The 13,418-nt window shown below is 35.8% G+C and overlaps 1 protein-coding gene across 8 annotated transcripts in view; it reads right to left on the bottom strand.

The window, feature by feature from the left end:
* Positions 1-13,418, bottom strand: part of ADCY2 (adenylate cyclase 2) — a 237,679-nt gene that overhangs the window by 61,751 nt on the left and 162,510 nt on the right. For all 8 annotated transcript variants that reach the window (XM_072853064.1, XM_072853066.1, XM_072853061.1 and 5 more), the window contains 5 exons: positions 13,171-13,347; positions 11,732-11,775; positions 8,985-9,065; positions 4,040-4,109; positions 919-1,016 (listed from right to left, as the gene is read on the bottom strand). In XM_072853064.1, coding sequence (XP_072709165.1) covers positions 919-1,016; positions 4,040-4,109; positions 8,985-9,065; positions 11,732-11,775; positions 13,171-13,347 — 470 coding nt within the window. The remainder of the gene's footprint in view (positions 1-918; positions 1,017-4,039; positions 4,110-8,984; positions 9,066-11,731; positions 11,776-13,170; positions 13,348-13,418) is intronic.

The raw sequence follows: 13,418 nt of genomic DNA, 5'->3' as shown, positions 1-13,418 counted from the left end.
TTTATAATGACCTAACAGTTCCTTCTGGCTTTGAATTAAAATGTGAGTAAGTACTACAGCACAAGACCAATCAATCAACTGAGGTTATAAATACTACTCCTGAAAGCACTGCACAGGAGAAAAGACTATGAGTGAAGAAATACTGTATCACAGGGAATATACAGTGTTGGCTTTGGAAACAATTGCTATAAAACAAATATCAACTTTCCACTATGTAAACAATCAACAGCAAAATCTCGTTTTAAGAAGTCTAATAAAATATTATTTATTGGAACTGTCTTCTATTTTTCTCAGCCTTTCTAGAATATGCACAGATAGAAATATAGCTGATTTATATGCACAAATATAAATTAGCTCATAATATATAAATTCTGATAAAAATAATTATTCCAGCAATTGATTATATTTTAAAATTAATTTTAAAAAGAGACATTTTATGAATAGTAATGCTCTGTTTGCATGCTGAATAGAGCAGTATTATCACAGTAATATGTTAAATACATGTATTTAATCACAGTCCCAATTCTGCAATCCATTTTGTCCCATTTTAGCATCCAATTGTCACACTTACTTCACATGTAATTTTAGTTGCACAAACTTATAGCTTCTATTACTTTTTTTTACACATATGAATTTCATTCCTGTCATCATCACACTTTTTTAAATGCAAAGAGAAAAACTAAAATGAATGAAGGATTGTTACTAATGCTTGGCATCATGCTATTGACAGCGTTTAAAATTAGAAACAAGCATAACTTTGAAAATGCGCTGAAATCCTCAGTCTTCTCTGTTCAATTTCATTTCCATGAATTGACCTCTGCAATCTGACAATTCCAAAATTTTTTACTTATACATTTTTATTTGTTACATTAATGAGCAAATATACATAGGAATGAGTACACGTTAAATACCACTTACTTTGGCAATACGAGAATCTGCACAACAAAAATGCAGAAGAATATGAGACAGGCACAAGTCACATAATACTTAAATGCAGGCAGAGTCGTTGCCCGATACTAGAAGAAAAAAAAGCAAATGTTAAAAACACAATTTCCAAAGCAGATAAAATATCACGCAACTGAAATTTCAGCTTAAAGATGTAGATATGTATAGGCAGTCTTTAGCAACAGTAAATTTCCTGTTGTTCAATGTCTTCCACATCCACTCACACAGGGCTAGGGATTATCAGGCATAGTACTGAATCCTTTTACTTCTTGAAGAACAGCTTAAGTAGCCATGTCAAATACTTTTGTCTTGTTCCTCCGCAGAACAGGACTATCCCAAATTCATCATAAAAAGTTTAATTAAAAAAAAAAAATTGTAAGTATTTTTAGAAATATTTTTTAGGAATGGCCAACCATTTTTAGCCCATTCCAAGTTCCTTAGTCGTTAATTTCCCAAACTGATTTTCAATTATTAATAAATACTGAATGGGCTGAAACAGTTATAAAAAAACGTAACAGTCATTTAGACAGGAAACTTCCAAGCACACAAAGCAGCAAAGTGTAAACTGTGCTACAGATGTGTATAAACGTTCTATTTCCAAGAGCATAGCTAGCAATCATACTGATATTTACTGGGGCTATATTATTACTTCAATTAAAATATTTTATGTCTGTGTTAAAAGGCCTCATATGTCCACGGATGCTACTAAACACTTGATATTCTTAGGAGAGAGTCAATCTGATCTGCTTTGTCATGAAAAAAATCTATTTATGAATCTCTAATTATCCTGTCTAGAGACATAAGAATTAAGCAATGAAATATTTATCAGAGTTGTTCTGTTATTTGAGATAGATATGTCTAGATTGAAACCAATTAAGTACTCAAAGGGAAATGACCTAAGTATTGGGCCTATTAAAGTTACTTATCCTATCGAAGTTTTTTTCAAAGGGTAGAAGTTTAAGATTTGATTATTAAAACAAAATGTACCAAAGATTATTTTCACAAAGTGCTCCAAATGCAAACTTCATAAAATGGACTGTGCATGAGCTGTTGCTTTCTAACTGCAAGCACACAGCTGTGTCTTTGTGCTTACTGCCAAGTTCTGCCCTTGAAACTGGTGCACCAAACTTTACATGAACATATAGAAATTGAGTTTAGCAATCCAACAGCTTTGTTTCACTTTTGAGTTATATGACAAATTAAAAGCAATTCTTATCACATACCTAACTGAATTTCAAGGGACAAATATGATTTTGCTCAATGGGTACGTTTGCAGCAAGTTTTGTTCTTCCATCTGTTGAATATGTTTGTTGTTCCTTAATGGTCTTGTCCAACAATTTTGGACCTTGAGCTGCTGTTAAAATCTCAAAAAATTGCAACCCACTGGTAAATTCATTTCAGTGTTTCACACTTCTCCAGATGCTTCCCAATGAAGTCAGGCGACTCGCTCCTTAGGTTAAATAATTATTTTGCTTTATTACCTTGCTGTATTTTCAGGTCCTACAGGGCCTGAAAAACTCCTGTTGAAATCAAAAGTAGGCTTCTTATTGAGTTCTTTAAAGTCAAGACTGGACTGATGAGCCATTAAAAGGCAGTGAAGAAAGATATTAAAAAGCCAGATCTGAAAAGAACAATTAGTTCTTTGCCGTTCCATAGCATTCTACAGGCTAAAAGAGATTAGGCTCCTACAGAGGTTATCTACACAGCTGAATGACTTAGCTCCCTGATTTTCTCCCAAGTCCCTACTCCCTGATTGTCCAAAGTGCACATATGATGGTTTTCTCTCAAGTTCTCTTTCAGAATTTATCGGTTAGTACCACCTACATTAAAATCTGAATGTGCTCCTAGGCACACCTTTGATCCACTCTGTGTACCCTTTAAACACTATGGATGAGACCACACCGGGTCTAGCACCTTCTCTCTTATGCCATCTTCTAAACAGCCTCAACAAGCCTTGAAACTTTTTTCACCCTAATGCATTGCCAAGGGCATACAACACATGCCTTTGGCAGCTGGCCATAAGAACACCATTCTGCTGAGCTGTGAAAGAATTTGAAAATTATTTCAGATGGTTTGAACTGAAAGATATCTACAAAAATAACTAAATATGTATTTGACCACCACATGGGATCCAGAGGATACTTGCACCTATGCTGCACAGTGTGAACACAGCATGGTAATACTTCCTCTATCCCATTCTCATCAGGTTCACTCATACAGCCAGCTGTGGTCAAACCTATGTCTTACTTCCCTGAAGGACAGCATAACTGTTCAGCTATCAGCTGTCCTATGCTTATGAAAAAGCAGAAAGAGGCAACTCTCCAGTCTTCCTGCTGAAGCTGTGGCAGTATGTAGAAATACAATCAAGCTCTACAAGGCCATAAAACAAAGCAAAGGCCTAACTGTCTAGGATAGTGGTCATGAGAGTCACCTAAAAGGGAGGAATCTTTCATTCTGATCATTACTCCAAGGACTAGAAACAATATCATTTATTCCATCTGTACATGCATGTCTCAAACATGTTTTATCACACATATTAGTCAGAAGAACATTTAGTGTGTTGCACCCAAGACAGCTAGGCATTTTTCTTAAAAAACATTTACAGTACTGTTTCCCCGGAATGACTGTGAGCATCAAGTGCATATGGAGAAAACTAATGAGCAACTGATGTCATTACAAGACTATCAATACTACAGGTGGAGTCTCTGAGACATGGCAAAAGACAAAAAAGTTTTTAAAAGTGGAGTTTGATAAATGCCTTTTGAGGATGTAGGTGATGGAAGTTAGGAATCCTTTGCTCCAGTTACATCAAATTTGGACTATCAAACCTCCTCCCACTTCTGCGAGACCATGAAAATTTCAAGAAATTCAAGTGAACTACAGAGCCCTACAAACAGGAAAGCAGTCTCAGACATAACATTCATAAAATTTCTTCTGTAAGTGAGGTAAAATATTATTGTAAGGTTTGAGCATTTCTCCCTGCAGGAAAGGTGCTGTGGCCATGGCTCTGTGTTACAGAAGCAAGGGATACAAGCCTCACTTAGGATGAGGCAAAGAAGGAATCAACCGTGAATTTGCAGTGAAAATAACTTACTTCTTTTTCCAAAGTCTTATTATAGAAAAGAAGTGATATTCTTTGAATGTCTTCAGATTTAAGCCACTGCCTAGAAGAGAAAAGAAACATTATAACTGACATAAGAATAAAGTAGTCCTGTCTTTTTATATTACTGAAATGCAGTAAAATAAGAAAATAATTTTGAAGAAAGCAATGTATATGGTGAATTGCACTGACAGTAAAAGCAGAAACTACAAATCCCCTCTCCCTTTGACTTCTATTGCTAATGTACACATGAAACAAAAGCTCAGATGAACCACTTTTTCTGTGGATCATTCCTAAGGACAGTCAAGGGAGGAACTTATATGATGTAATTCTGACACTGATATTCCACTCGTGTCCAAAATACTGTAGTATATCCAGTGCACAGAAGAGAACCTGAGATAAAAACAGTCCTTCACAAGGTACCTTTAAGAAGCGCACTGTTACAATATGCAAGAGTGGCAGGTAAATTACACTTTACGAACTCCTATTCTGAACGAAAATATAAAAAACATTATTAAAAGAGGTGGAGTGATTTTGTCTTTGAGCTGTATTAGTATCTTGACCACGACCCTGTACTCTAAAGGTAGATTTTGATCTTTTTACTAATTATAAAAACTTCTTCCCTGCTTAAAGATGAGAAATACAAAATAGAATATGTACTTGCAATGAAATGACAAATCTATTTTAAAATAAGTGAATCTTGACAAAAGCTTGACATAACTTTTACAAAATGAAATGTTCTAATATGAAAGTCTACATTTATTTTAATGGACACTGGAAAAGAAACAGAATATTTAAATTTCAAGAGGGTTAGGTTGCTTGCGCCTAAAGGGGAATAGGCAAATTTGAAAAAAATATTTAAGCAGACTACTTCTGTAACATGCAATATTTAAGCTTGAACAGTAATAGCAGGGCTTGAGATTTTTTTGCAACCTTTCCAGCAATAACTTTAAGTCAGGTTCTATGCTAGTAGTATAGCTAATGCCTTCTAAATAAAAGAGAATGTCTCAACTGACAGGCTGCAATGCAAGTAAGTAGCAGCAATGAATCACAGTGGAATGTATCCTAAATTAAGGTCCTGGGAGAACAGGAGTGGACAGTGTGGAGTGTAAGCTATTAGTTTTGATTTGTGAAATCTAAAATATTTGTTTCCTTGCCTGGGAGACTGTCCCTGTTTTGGTGCAATCAGTTTCATTATAAAAAGGGGCTGAAAACATATTCAGTTCTAGGTATGCTGAATTAAAAAATATATTTCCCAGTTTTCGCTGCAATGTCTCACATATACATCTGATCACAGTTAGGATTCTGAGAAGAAACAGATACGATGATAGGCTCTTGTACATATAGCATAATTTTGTTTGGGTCCAGCTGTAATCTACTGGAGAAAACATTCAGTTTGTGGAACATTTTTGGTAAACTGTGAAAATTAAGTGCAAGTCTTTTTCCATTTAGTTATAAGAATTGAACAAAAAGTAACTGTCTTCTCCAAATTGTTAACTAATTTCCCTTTTTTTCTTATGGTATCTGACAGGCGGATTAATTTAATTACCATTACCACACTGCTAAAAAGTTCTGTCTGCAGATCTACTTCCAAAGGCCTAATTTGGTCTGTACACATTTGATTGCATGTGAAATCAGTAGTACCATTTAGAGCAAATGCTGCCTCATACTCCACATTACAAGCTCATGTTTTCAGGAGCTTTTAGTTCTATTTTAAAGCTCAGAAAAAAATATACTGGTTTTAGGTAGCAGGTGCCGAGAGGTCTGAGATGAGGGAAACAGTATAACACAGACAAATGAAAGTGGAGAGTAAGTACAGAAGAGGGAGCACAAAGTCACATACCTTGGGCAAAGAGATAAGGGCTGAAAAATTCTGCCTACAGCCTTACTCCCTGATGAGCCTAAAGGTTACCAAAGTATCTGCAAGTACGTGGGGATATGCCCCCTGGGAAGCTAGGTACCAAATTTCTATTTAAATTATTTTGCAATTCAAGGAACAACACAGACAGACAGCTAAATTCTGCCTGTATCCAGAGGTCTGTGGTTTGATAGGGCTTGTACTGAGTGACAGTGTACAGCAAGGAATTATGCACAGAACATTGCAGCCACCATGACTTAAAAAAGAGAGGAAAGAGAGTGTGTCTCTAACATTGTAACCTACTTATCAAAGAGCAAATAACTTTAGTTTAGCTCCCTCTGTAGGTATATATTCAGCTAGCAGATGGCTATCCATCCATCACATGTCCTACAGAAGTCCCCTAACCACTGAGGTTCAGGGTGGCATAGCTAGGGCTACTCATTCCCCTCCTGTGCAGGATGGGCACTTTGTAGCCAGGAATACTTTGTTCAAGGTACAGGGAAAAGAAACGTGGAGAAAGTAAGATGTTACACCCTAATGGCTAAGGTACTCAGCTGAGAGACAGAAACTCCTCATTCCTCACTCGCTCTTTTAAATCTGTATTTACATATCTTTTAATGTAGTGCTCTAACAGAACAATAATGAATAAACAGGTCACAACTTTCCTCATGCAACTTTGCAAGGAGCATTGCCAACTGAATCTACTACTCTGAATCATGCTATAAGGCCAGCGGGCTGCTTTTTAGATGCCACAGTTTCATTTGCATTCCAGAAGAAGGAATTGAACCCAGGCACCCCGAGTTACTGACAGTGTGCATGTGGCGCTTGGCAGTTTTATGGAAAGATAGCTAAGCTAGCTTGTGAACCAGCAGGACAGCAGCGAGTGAGGGAGCCCAGAGCAAATGCTACACTGCTTTAAAAACCTGAGGTACCATTTCAATATGTACTGCACTATTTTACACCATGTAAAAACAGTGATCGATTTGGACTACAGCTGTGTCTTGGACTAAGAAGATCCAGACTCTACATTCCCTTATCTTCCAGTTACTGGCTGTTAAACTCCTGGGCATGTAATGTCCAAAGACCCACATATTATGACCATTTGCTTGCAACTAGTTGCTTTTTTCACAGAATGACACATGGCAAAGAACCATGATGTGGATGAAAAAGCCAGACCATGCTGACAGCTCAGGGTGGAAGAGACAATGGCTCTGTACAATGAATGTTTACTTTTGAATTAATTTCATGCAATTTTCTGATTAAAAAGGTTAAAAGAATGGTAATTTTAATACCATATTTTATGTGCAATAATTTTTTTTCATTTTCTTCATTCAGTCATAGACCTATTCGCTATACAATCCAAACTTTACACTTAAAAACATTTAGAAATACCAGTTTTCTCATAGAATTTCTTAAAATCTTGCTTCTTGATTCACAAAAGCAAAAGATTTAGCTTCAGAACCACTCCATTATATTAATTGATAGTGCTATTTTCATTTTACAGCCAAAAAATTGAGGCACAAAAACCCCGCACAATTATAAAGAAAATAAAACGTGATTAGTTTTGTGTCCTAAATGTAGGAAAACTTTTATCTAATTTTTCTGAGTGCTTAGCATTCACATAGTTAAAATATTGAATTAACTTGCCATTTGGGGAATCAGAACTTTTGACAACTTATTCTCAGGTACCCAATTGAATAATATTGTTTCAGTGATTCATTCAGCAAATCAATGCAGGGATAGGTAGAGAATCTAGTTTTGGAAGGTGGCATTCAGCTTCTCTGATATATGACATCATTCCTTATCTTTCTGCAATTCCCCATGTAATTCACAAAATGCACTGAAACTTTTTCAGAAACCTTTTTTATCACACAAACATCTTTTATCCCCAAGTTTATCTGAATTTTATGCACTAATTAGATAAGACAGCGACGCTCTGAGATAAAACAACATACAGTATGATCATACCAATACTTTATTTTAATGCATTTATCCAGATGCTTTACTTTTGAGATCAAACCATTATTTTTACAATCCACTTATCAGAGCAAGTGTATCTGAAGACACATAAAAACTGCCAAAATTTATATAGCCGGTTTAGGCAAGTCTAGTATAATCAAAAGGTTTTGCCTATCACATGACCTACCTTCTTTCACTGTATTCTTTGTATGACCTATAACTATCAACACTCTTTTCTGTAAATAATAACTGTAAAATATTTTCCTAAAGCCAAGTACCTTTTAATAGGACTATCAGATGCAAAAAAACAAATGTGACATATAAGCATTTAATAATTAGGTGTAATACTCAGCTGATTAAGATTCTGAGTAACAGAAGTAAGGGGGAAAACATGTAATTCATCACAATTATTGTCCACATTTTTGAAGGGCAATTCCCTTATTTCATCAGATAAGTATAAGAAACCTGAACACTTAGTTTGGACTGGTATTGATTTTTTTCTCAGTCTTATCTATTCACCAGCAAACGGAGAACATCAATACCACCTCCAGCTCTTCCTAGGACATAGAAAAAATACATGCCATGTTGCCTCCCCCAACAATTTCAATACGCCATCAAGCTTAGCATTCTCTAAGAAATCAACCAACCAGTTGAAACAAAGAGATATTAAACTATGATTTTATGGAAAGTTTCTAATTCTGAGGAGATGTTTCTGTGACAATTATGAAGCATCAAGTTTCACGTCATTCTGATTCCCAAGCCAGCTATTTCTTATGTCTTACTTCTCTGCTCTCAGATGAGATAATTCTGTAGAGTTACGGCTATGAGTGTACATACAGACACAGAGTTACAGAGCAAAAATCCCTTTGCCATGAAGATCAAGACAAGCCAAAACCTCTGTCACACCATGATTCACAGGCACTGTCTTACCCCATATGGTAGAAAATGTTACTGTACAACCTATCTTCACAATGTGCAGAGCTTCCTATGCCACTATTAGTGACAACTTTACTGTTTTCAGACTTCTGTGTGTATGTGGGAGTGAGAAATAGTAAACACTACCCTCTGTTGCAGATTTATGTCAAAGTTGAAGGAAGGAGACAACAGAGGATAAAAACATACTTTTGAGCATTGATTCCATCAATGGCCTGGATCATCCTCTCATTCAGTTCCTCCTCAAACCTTCTTTTCTGTGATTTTGTTCTGAAATGAAAAATGTGGGAAGTTACTTTGGAAAATCATTACATGGTTAATAAACATTAACTTTAAACAATGGGGTGATAGCTGGCATAAACTTGTGAGGATAATAACAATTTTTTAACATTTATGCTTCAATAGCGGCTATAGGCTTCAGGCACACTGAGCCTCATAATAAGCTCTTAACAAAAACAGCATAAGCTACAGAGTCTTACACACACACACAAATCTAGAGGTTAGCTATTAGGGACCACTTTAAAGAAAAACACCAGAAAACATTTCGTAAAAAAACCAAACCAAGAGAGTTCAAGAAATTCTGGTTGAAGGGAAGTCTTCCACAGTGTTATGAATTCATTGCAAAGAATGGGAATATGCTCAAATTCATAAAACATTCCTGTTTCTTGTAGTTATTTTTAAAAATCCTTGTCAGAATTGTATGATAAACAATAATGTGCTAGTGCACTGAGGCATAATAAGTATGCTCTATTGAAAAGACTGATCACTCTTCTTTTCTTGGAAATATTTTATTATTTTTAATAGGAAAACTGAGCACCAAGTCTGAAATTAATTTCAAACATATGTCATGTTTCTCTATTTATAACTTATAAGACAAATACAATGAAAAAAAGGATCCTTTCTTTTCACTGGACTCAGCATGAACCCAACAGAAGATCATCAGAATGGGTTTGTCTTTGCTAACATATGTTACTGAAAACATCATCAGTCCTTTCAGCAGTTGCGCTCTCCTTAAAAATGGAATATTACAAATATTGCCAGATTATGTCTCTGCCTCTTGAAAACTTAAATCCAATGTTAACTTAATAACAGTGTTTTGTAAGAAGTCAACAGTCAGATCTGAAATTTGACTCTTTTTGCTTACCAAAGTTTTCTTAATGTACAAATTGAACCCTGTCAAAGGTAACATGGATTTTGTTCAACATCAAGTTTTTGGGTTATTTCCCCAGAACTGATAACCTGTTGCAGGATTCAAATTCATACAGAAATGATATTAATGTACTTACAGTAACTTTAAACAACCCAACTGATTTCATGCCTATTCATTGCTATAGAATTTAGGTAAGAAAGTGTTTACAACTTATTTTTCACATATGAAACAATCTGCCTAGGAGAAATAACTAGACAGATGAGGAGACATTATCTAATCACACTTAATCCTCTTGGCAGATCCCTAACAACATAAGACTATCATGTAAGTAGATAAGAGCTAAGATTGCCACAAACAAAAGCCTACAGTCAGGCTTCAAAACCCACATTTTCATATTCTAATATAATACTGATTTTCAAAGTGCTTATTATCATAATAAGTGCTCTCTCCTGTGGGAATGACTAACTAGCTTATCTAGAATCCTAGTTACATGCCTCACTATGGACATTAGACTCCAGTAATGGTTTCTAGAAACTCCTTCCATAATGTGGTATCAAGACACATGATAACATTTGTACCTTTTGGATCCATTTTGTAGTGGAATTTAGAAACACAAAAGCAAGAACATCTCAGAATCTTAAAGAATTGCATTATTTGCAAATACCACAGTCCAATGGTCTTTCTTTTTACCACAAGGCTGATAGAAGTCCTTTTGACATACTGTCCAAATGTAAATGCTCAGTTTTTAAATCAGTGACTGTTTTTATTAATATCATGCATATTCAGTCAAAACTTGTTCATCTTCTGGAATTTAGCAATATTTTAGGTAATTGCATAGCTCTCCAGTAACCTGTGATTTGTTGAGGGGACATTTACCACGCAGAGAGATGGGGAAGGAAGAGACAGAATGACTTGTTTGCATAACCAAAGACAATAAAAATACAAAATTTTAAAGGGTTCTTTCAAATGATTTTATGGTATTTGTGATGTTACTTATAATTTTGCAAGAAAGACATTATCTATCTGAAGTGTTATCAGGTCATTAAAATAAAAATTAACCACTCCAGGTTTCTGACAGAGCTAAGCTTGTTTTTTAAACAGATGTCATTCTTTTCTCGACTTAAAAATTCTGGGTGTTTTTAAAGAAGTGATCAGTTCAACCCTGTTTCCATTTCTCACCATCTTGCCCTAGTCATTGAAGTACCAAGCAGGAGAATTAAAACTTAAAGCTATTGTGATTTTGCAAACATTTTGTATAGCAGGAGCACTACAGGAAGACCACAAAATACTTTTTGAATATTTACTACTGCAAACATACTACAGATTTTGAAATAATAAAACACAATACAAATACAAAGCAATTTAAAAATATGTAAAATGTCTCTTTTTGTACATATTATTAGCTGTTGTAACACAAATTATTAACAGCGCTTTCCATCTTCCCTTTTCTTACCGCTCTGTGCCTCGTCATATAATTTTCTCCTCACTGCTAGAGTAATTGGGTTGTTAGGAGAAACGAATAGTAGCCCATCAACATACTTATACTAATTCAGAATAATGCTCCTTGTTAGCAGGAAGTGTATTTGCAATTCATAAGTAAGTAACATGTCTGCCAAATCTGTTTCCATAGCCCTTCTCTGTGTAACAGGTATCAGCTGAAAATAGTTTGGGTGAAAAATGGCCCTCAACGTTTGAAAGCATGCCTTATACACATATGAACGCTTATGAATGTATATGTATTTATATGGACTTTATATGAATAAGTGATTTTTAAAAATTAATTTACCTCTCTCTGCAACGCTGAAAATGATATTGCCCCATGGGAACATCCTAAAAAACAAAAGAAAATACCTATGAACTATAATAGACTTTGACAACATTAAGTTGCTTTAAAAATAGTGTTGAAAACAGGGTCAAGTAAGGAGAAAAGTTTCCAATACAAATACTTTTAGCATTAGATTAAAACTGTCTAAAAGAAAAATCCAGCCAAGAGTGAAGATTGAGCAACCTGGAGACAAACTGATCTATCATTATAAACACTAAATAACTAATACAACAGTCTGAATCCAAGAATGTTTTGCTTTACTAGAAAGTCACTGCTTCAAAGTCACCACTGTTTTAATGTAGCCCAAACTCCTGCCAGCTTCAGCAAAAACCATTGTTAATTGTTTTCGAAAAAAACAGACCTGAGTGGCCAAATACAGGCAATGGTCATTATTTTTTATTGATAAGCAACAGCAGCCATCACAGCCACATTTATTTTGTGAATAATAGTGATGGCTGGGTACTTTCTGTAATGAACACATCACAATCCACATTCTGATGCCCTGTATTTATTGAACAAGATGGGTTAGGTGGCTCAATCCTATGTTCTCGTGTGTAACAGGAACAAAACTGAATGCCAATGTTGAAAACTATTAGAATTTACCTTTATGTTTGCACTTTATAGAAGCAGAAGATAATGCAATGTACAAGCTGTGGACTGACAGTGTCTCACTGACAGCAGTAAAATAGTGTTAGTAAAATTAAAAAGAAATCTTTTCTGTTCAGTGTAAGAGATGTAACATTGCACTATAGTACTGTGAAACTCAGGCCATCAGCCATAGCTGATGAGTGATTAGTGCACCTTCAAAAGGTAGATGTTACAGTGAGTACGGATTTGGTTCCCAGAGAAGTCTTGTAATAATGTCCACTCCAGGTACCACAGGGATATTCTAACTTCACAGCCTTTACTCCAGGTTTGGACATGTTCCAAATGGAGAATGTGGCTAAATAGCCAATAAATCTCAGGGAATGTCTCTGTATCAAAAGTGTTCCACTCTGGCTTTATGTTCAAAATGTCTTGCAAAGGTGTTGCACTCTGGCTTTATGTTCCAAAGGTGTTGCACTCTGGCTTTACGTTCAAAATGTCTTTCCACAAGGTGAATAGCAGCCACTGTACACGCTGTGACTGGGGCTCAAGCTCAGAGGGTCAAATTGTGTATGTTAGTAAGTACGTTGGACTCCTTATAATTCAGAGATGCAGTTATAGCAAGACAAGGCTCCTTAGAGTCTAATCCAAAGCTCACATGCCGATGGAAAAGCTCCCAGCAGCTTCACTGGGTTTATGCCCTGTACAAATGCGTGTATCTTCTTCTATCAGAAATAACCAGGTATTTAGCAGTGAGCACCTTTTTGCTTTCAAATATTGCTAAATTGTATGAAATGACATAAGTAGGACCCTACTGTTGTGCTAATCTTGCCGTTTTCAGTGGTCATGCTGTCCCTGTGGTGCAAGTGTGCAAATGGCTTGGCTGCTCCCCAAGATTCCAGGTACCGGGTCATGCGGACAGAAGCTCTCATTTTGGCTCCATCAAGAGTATGTCGAGGTCTAATGTGGTGCTGAGGGCTTCGCTTCTCTCCCTGGTTGACAAAGAATAAAAGGTGATATCAGTCTTGGTGTTCATTACCTTTTGAAGCAGTAATGCATCATC

Source organism: Ciconia boyciana, chromosome 2, assembly GCF_034638445.1.
Source record: "Ciconia boyciana chromosome 2, ASM3463844v1, whole genome shotgun sequence".
Taxonomy (NCBI): domain Eukaryota; kingdom Metazoa; phylum Chordata; class Aves; order Ciconiiformes; family Ciconiidae; genus Ciconia; species Ciconia boyciana.
This window is presented reverse-complemented; position numbering and strand designations above follow the sequence as displayed.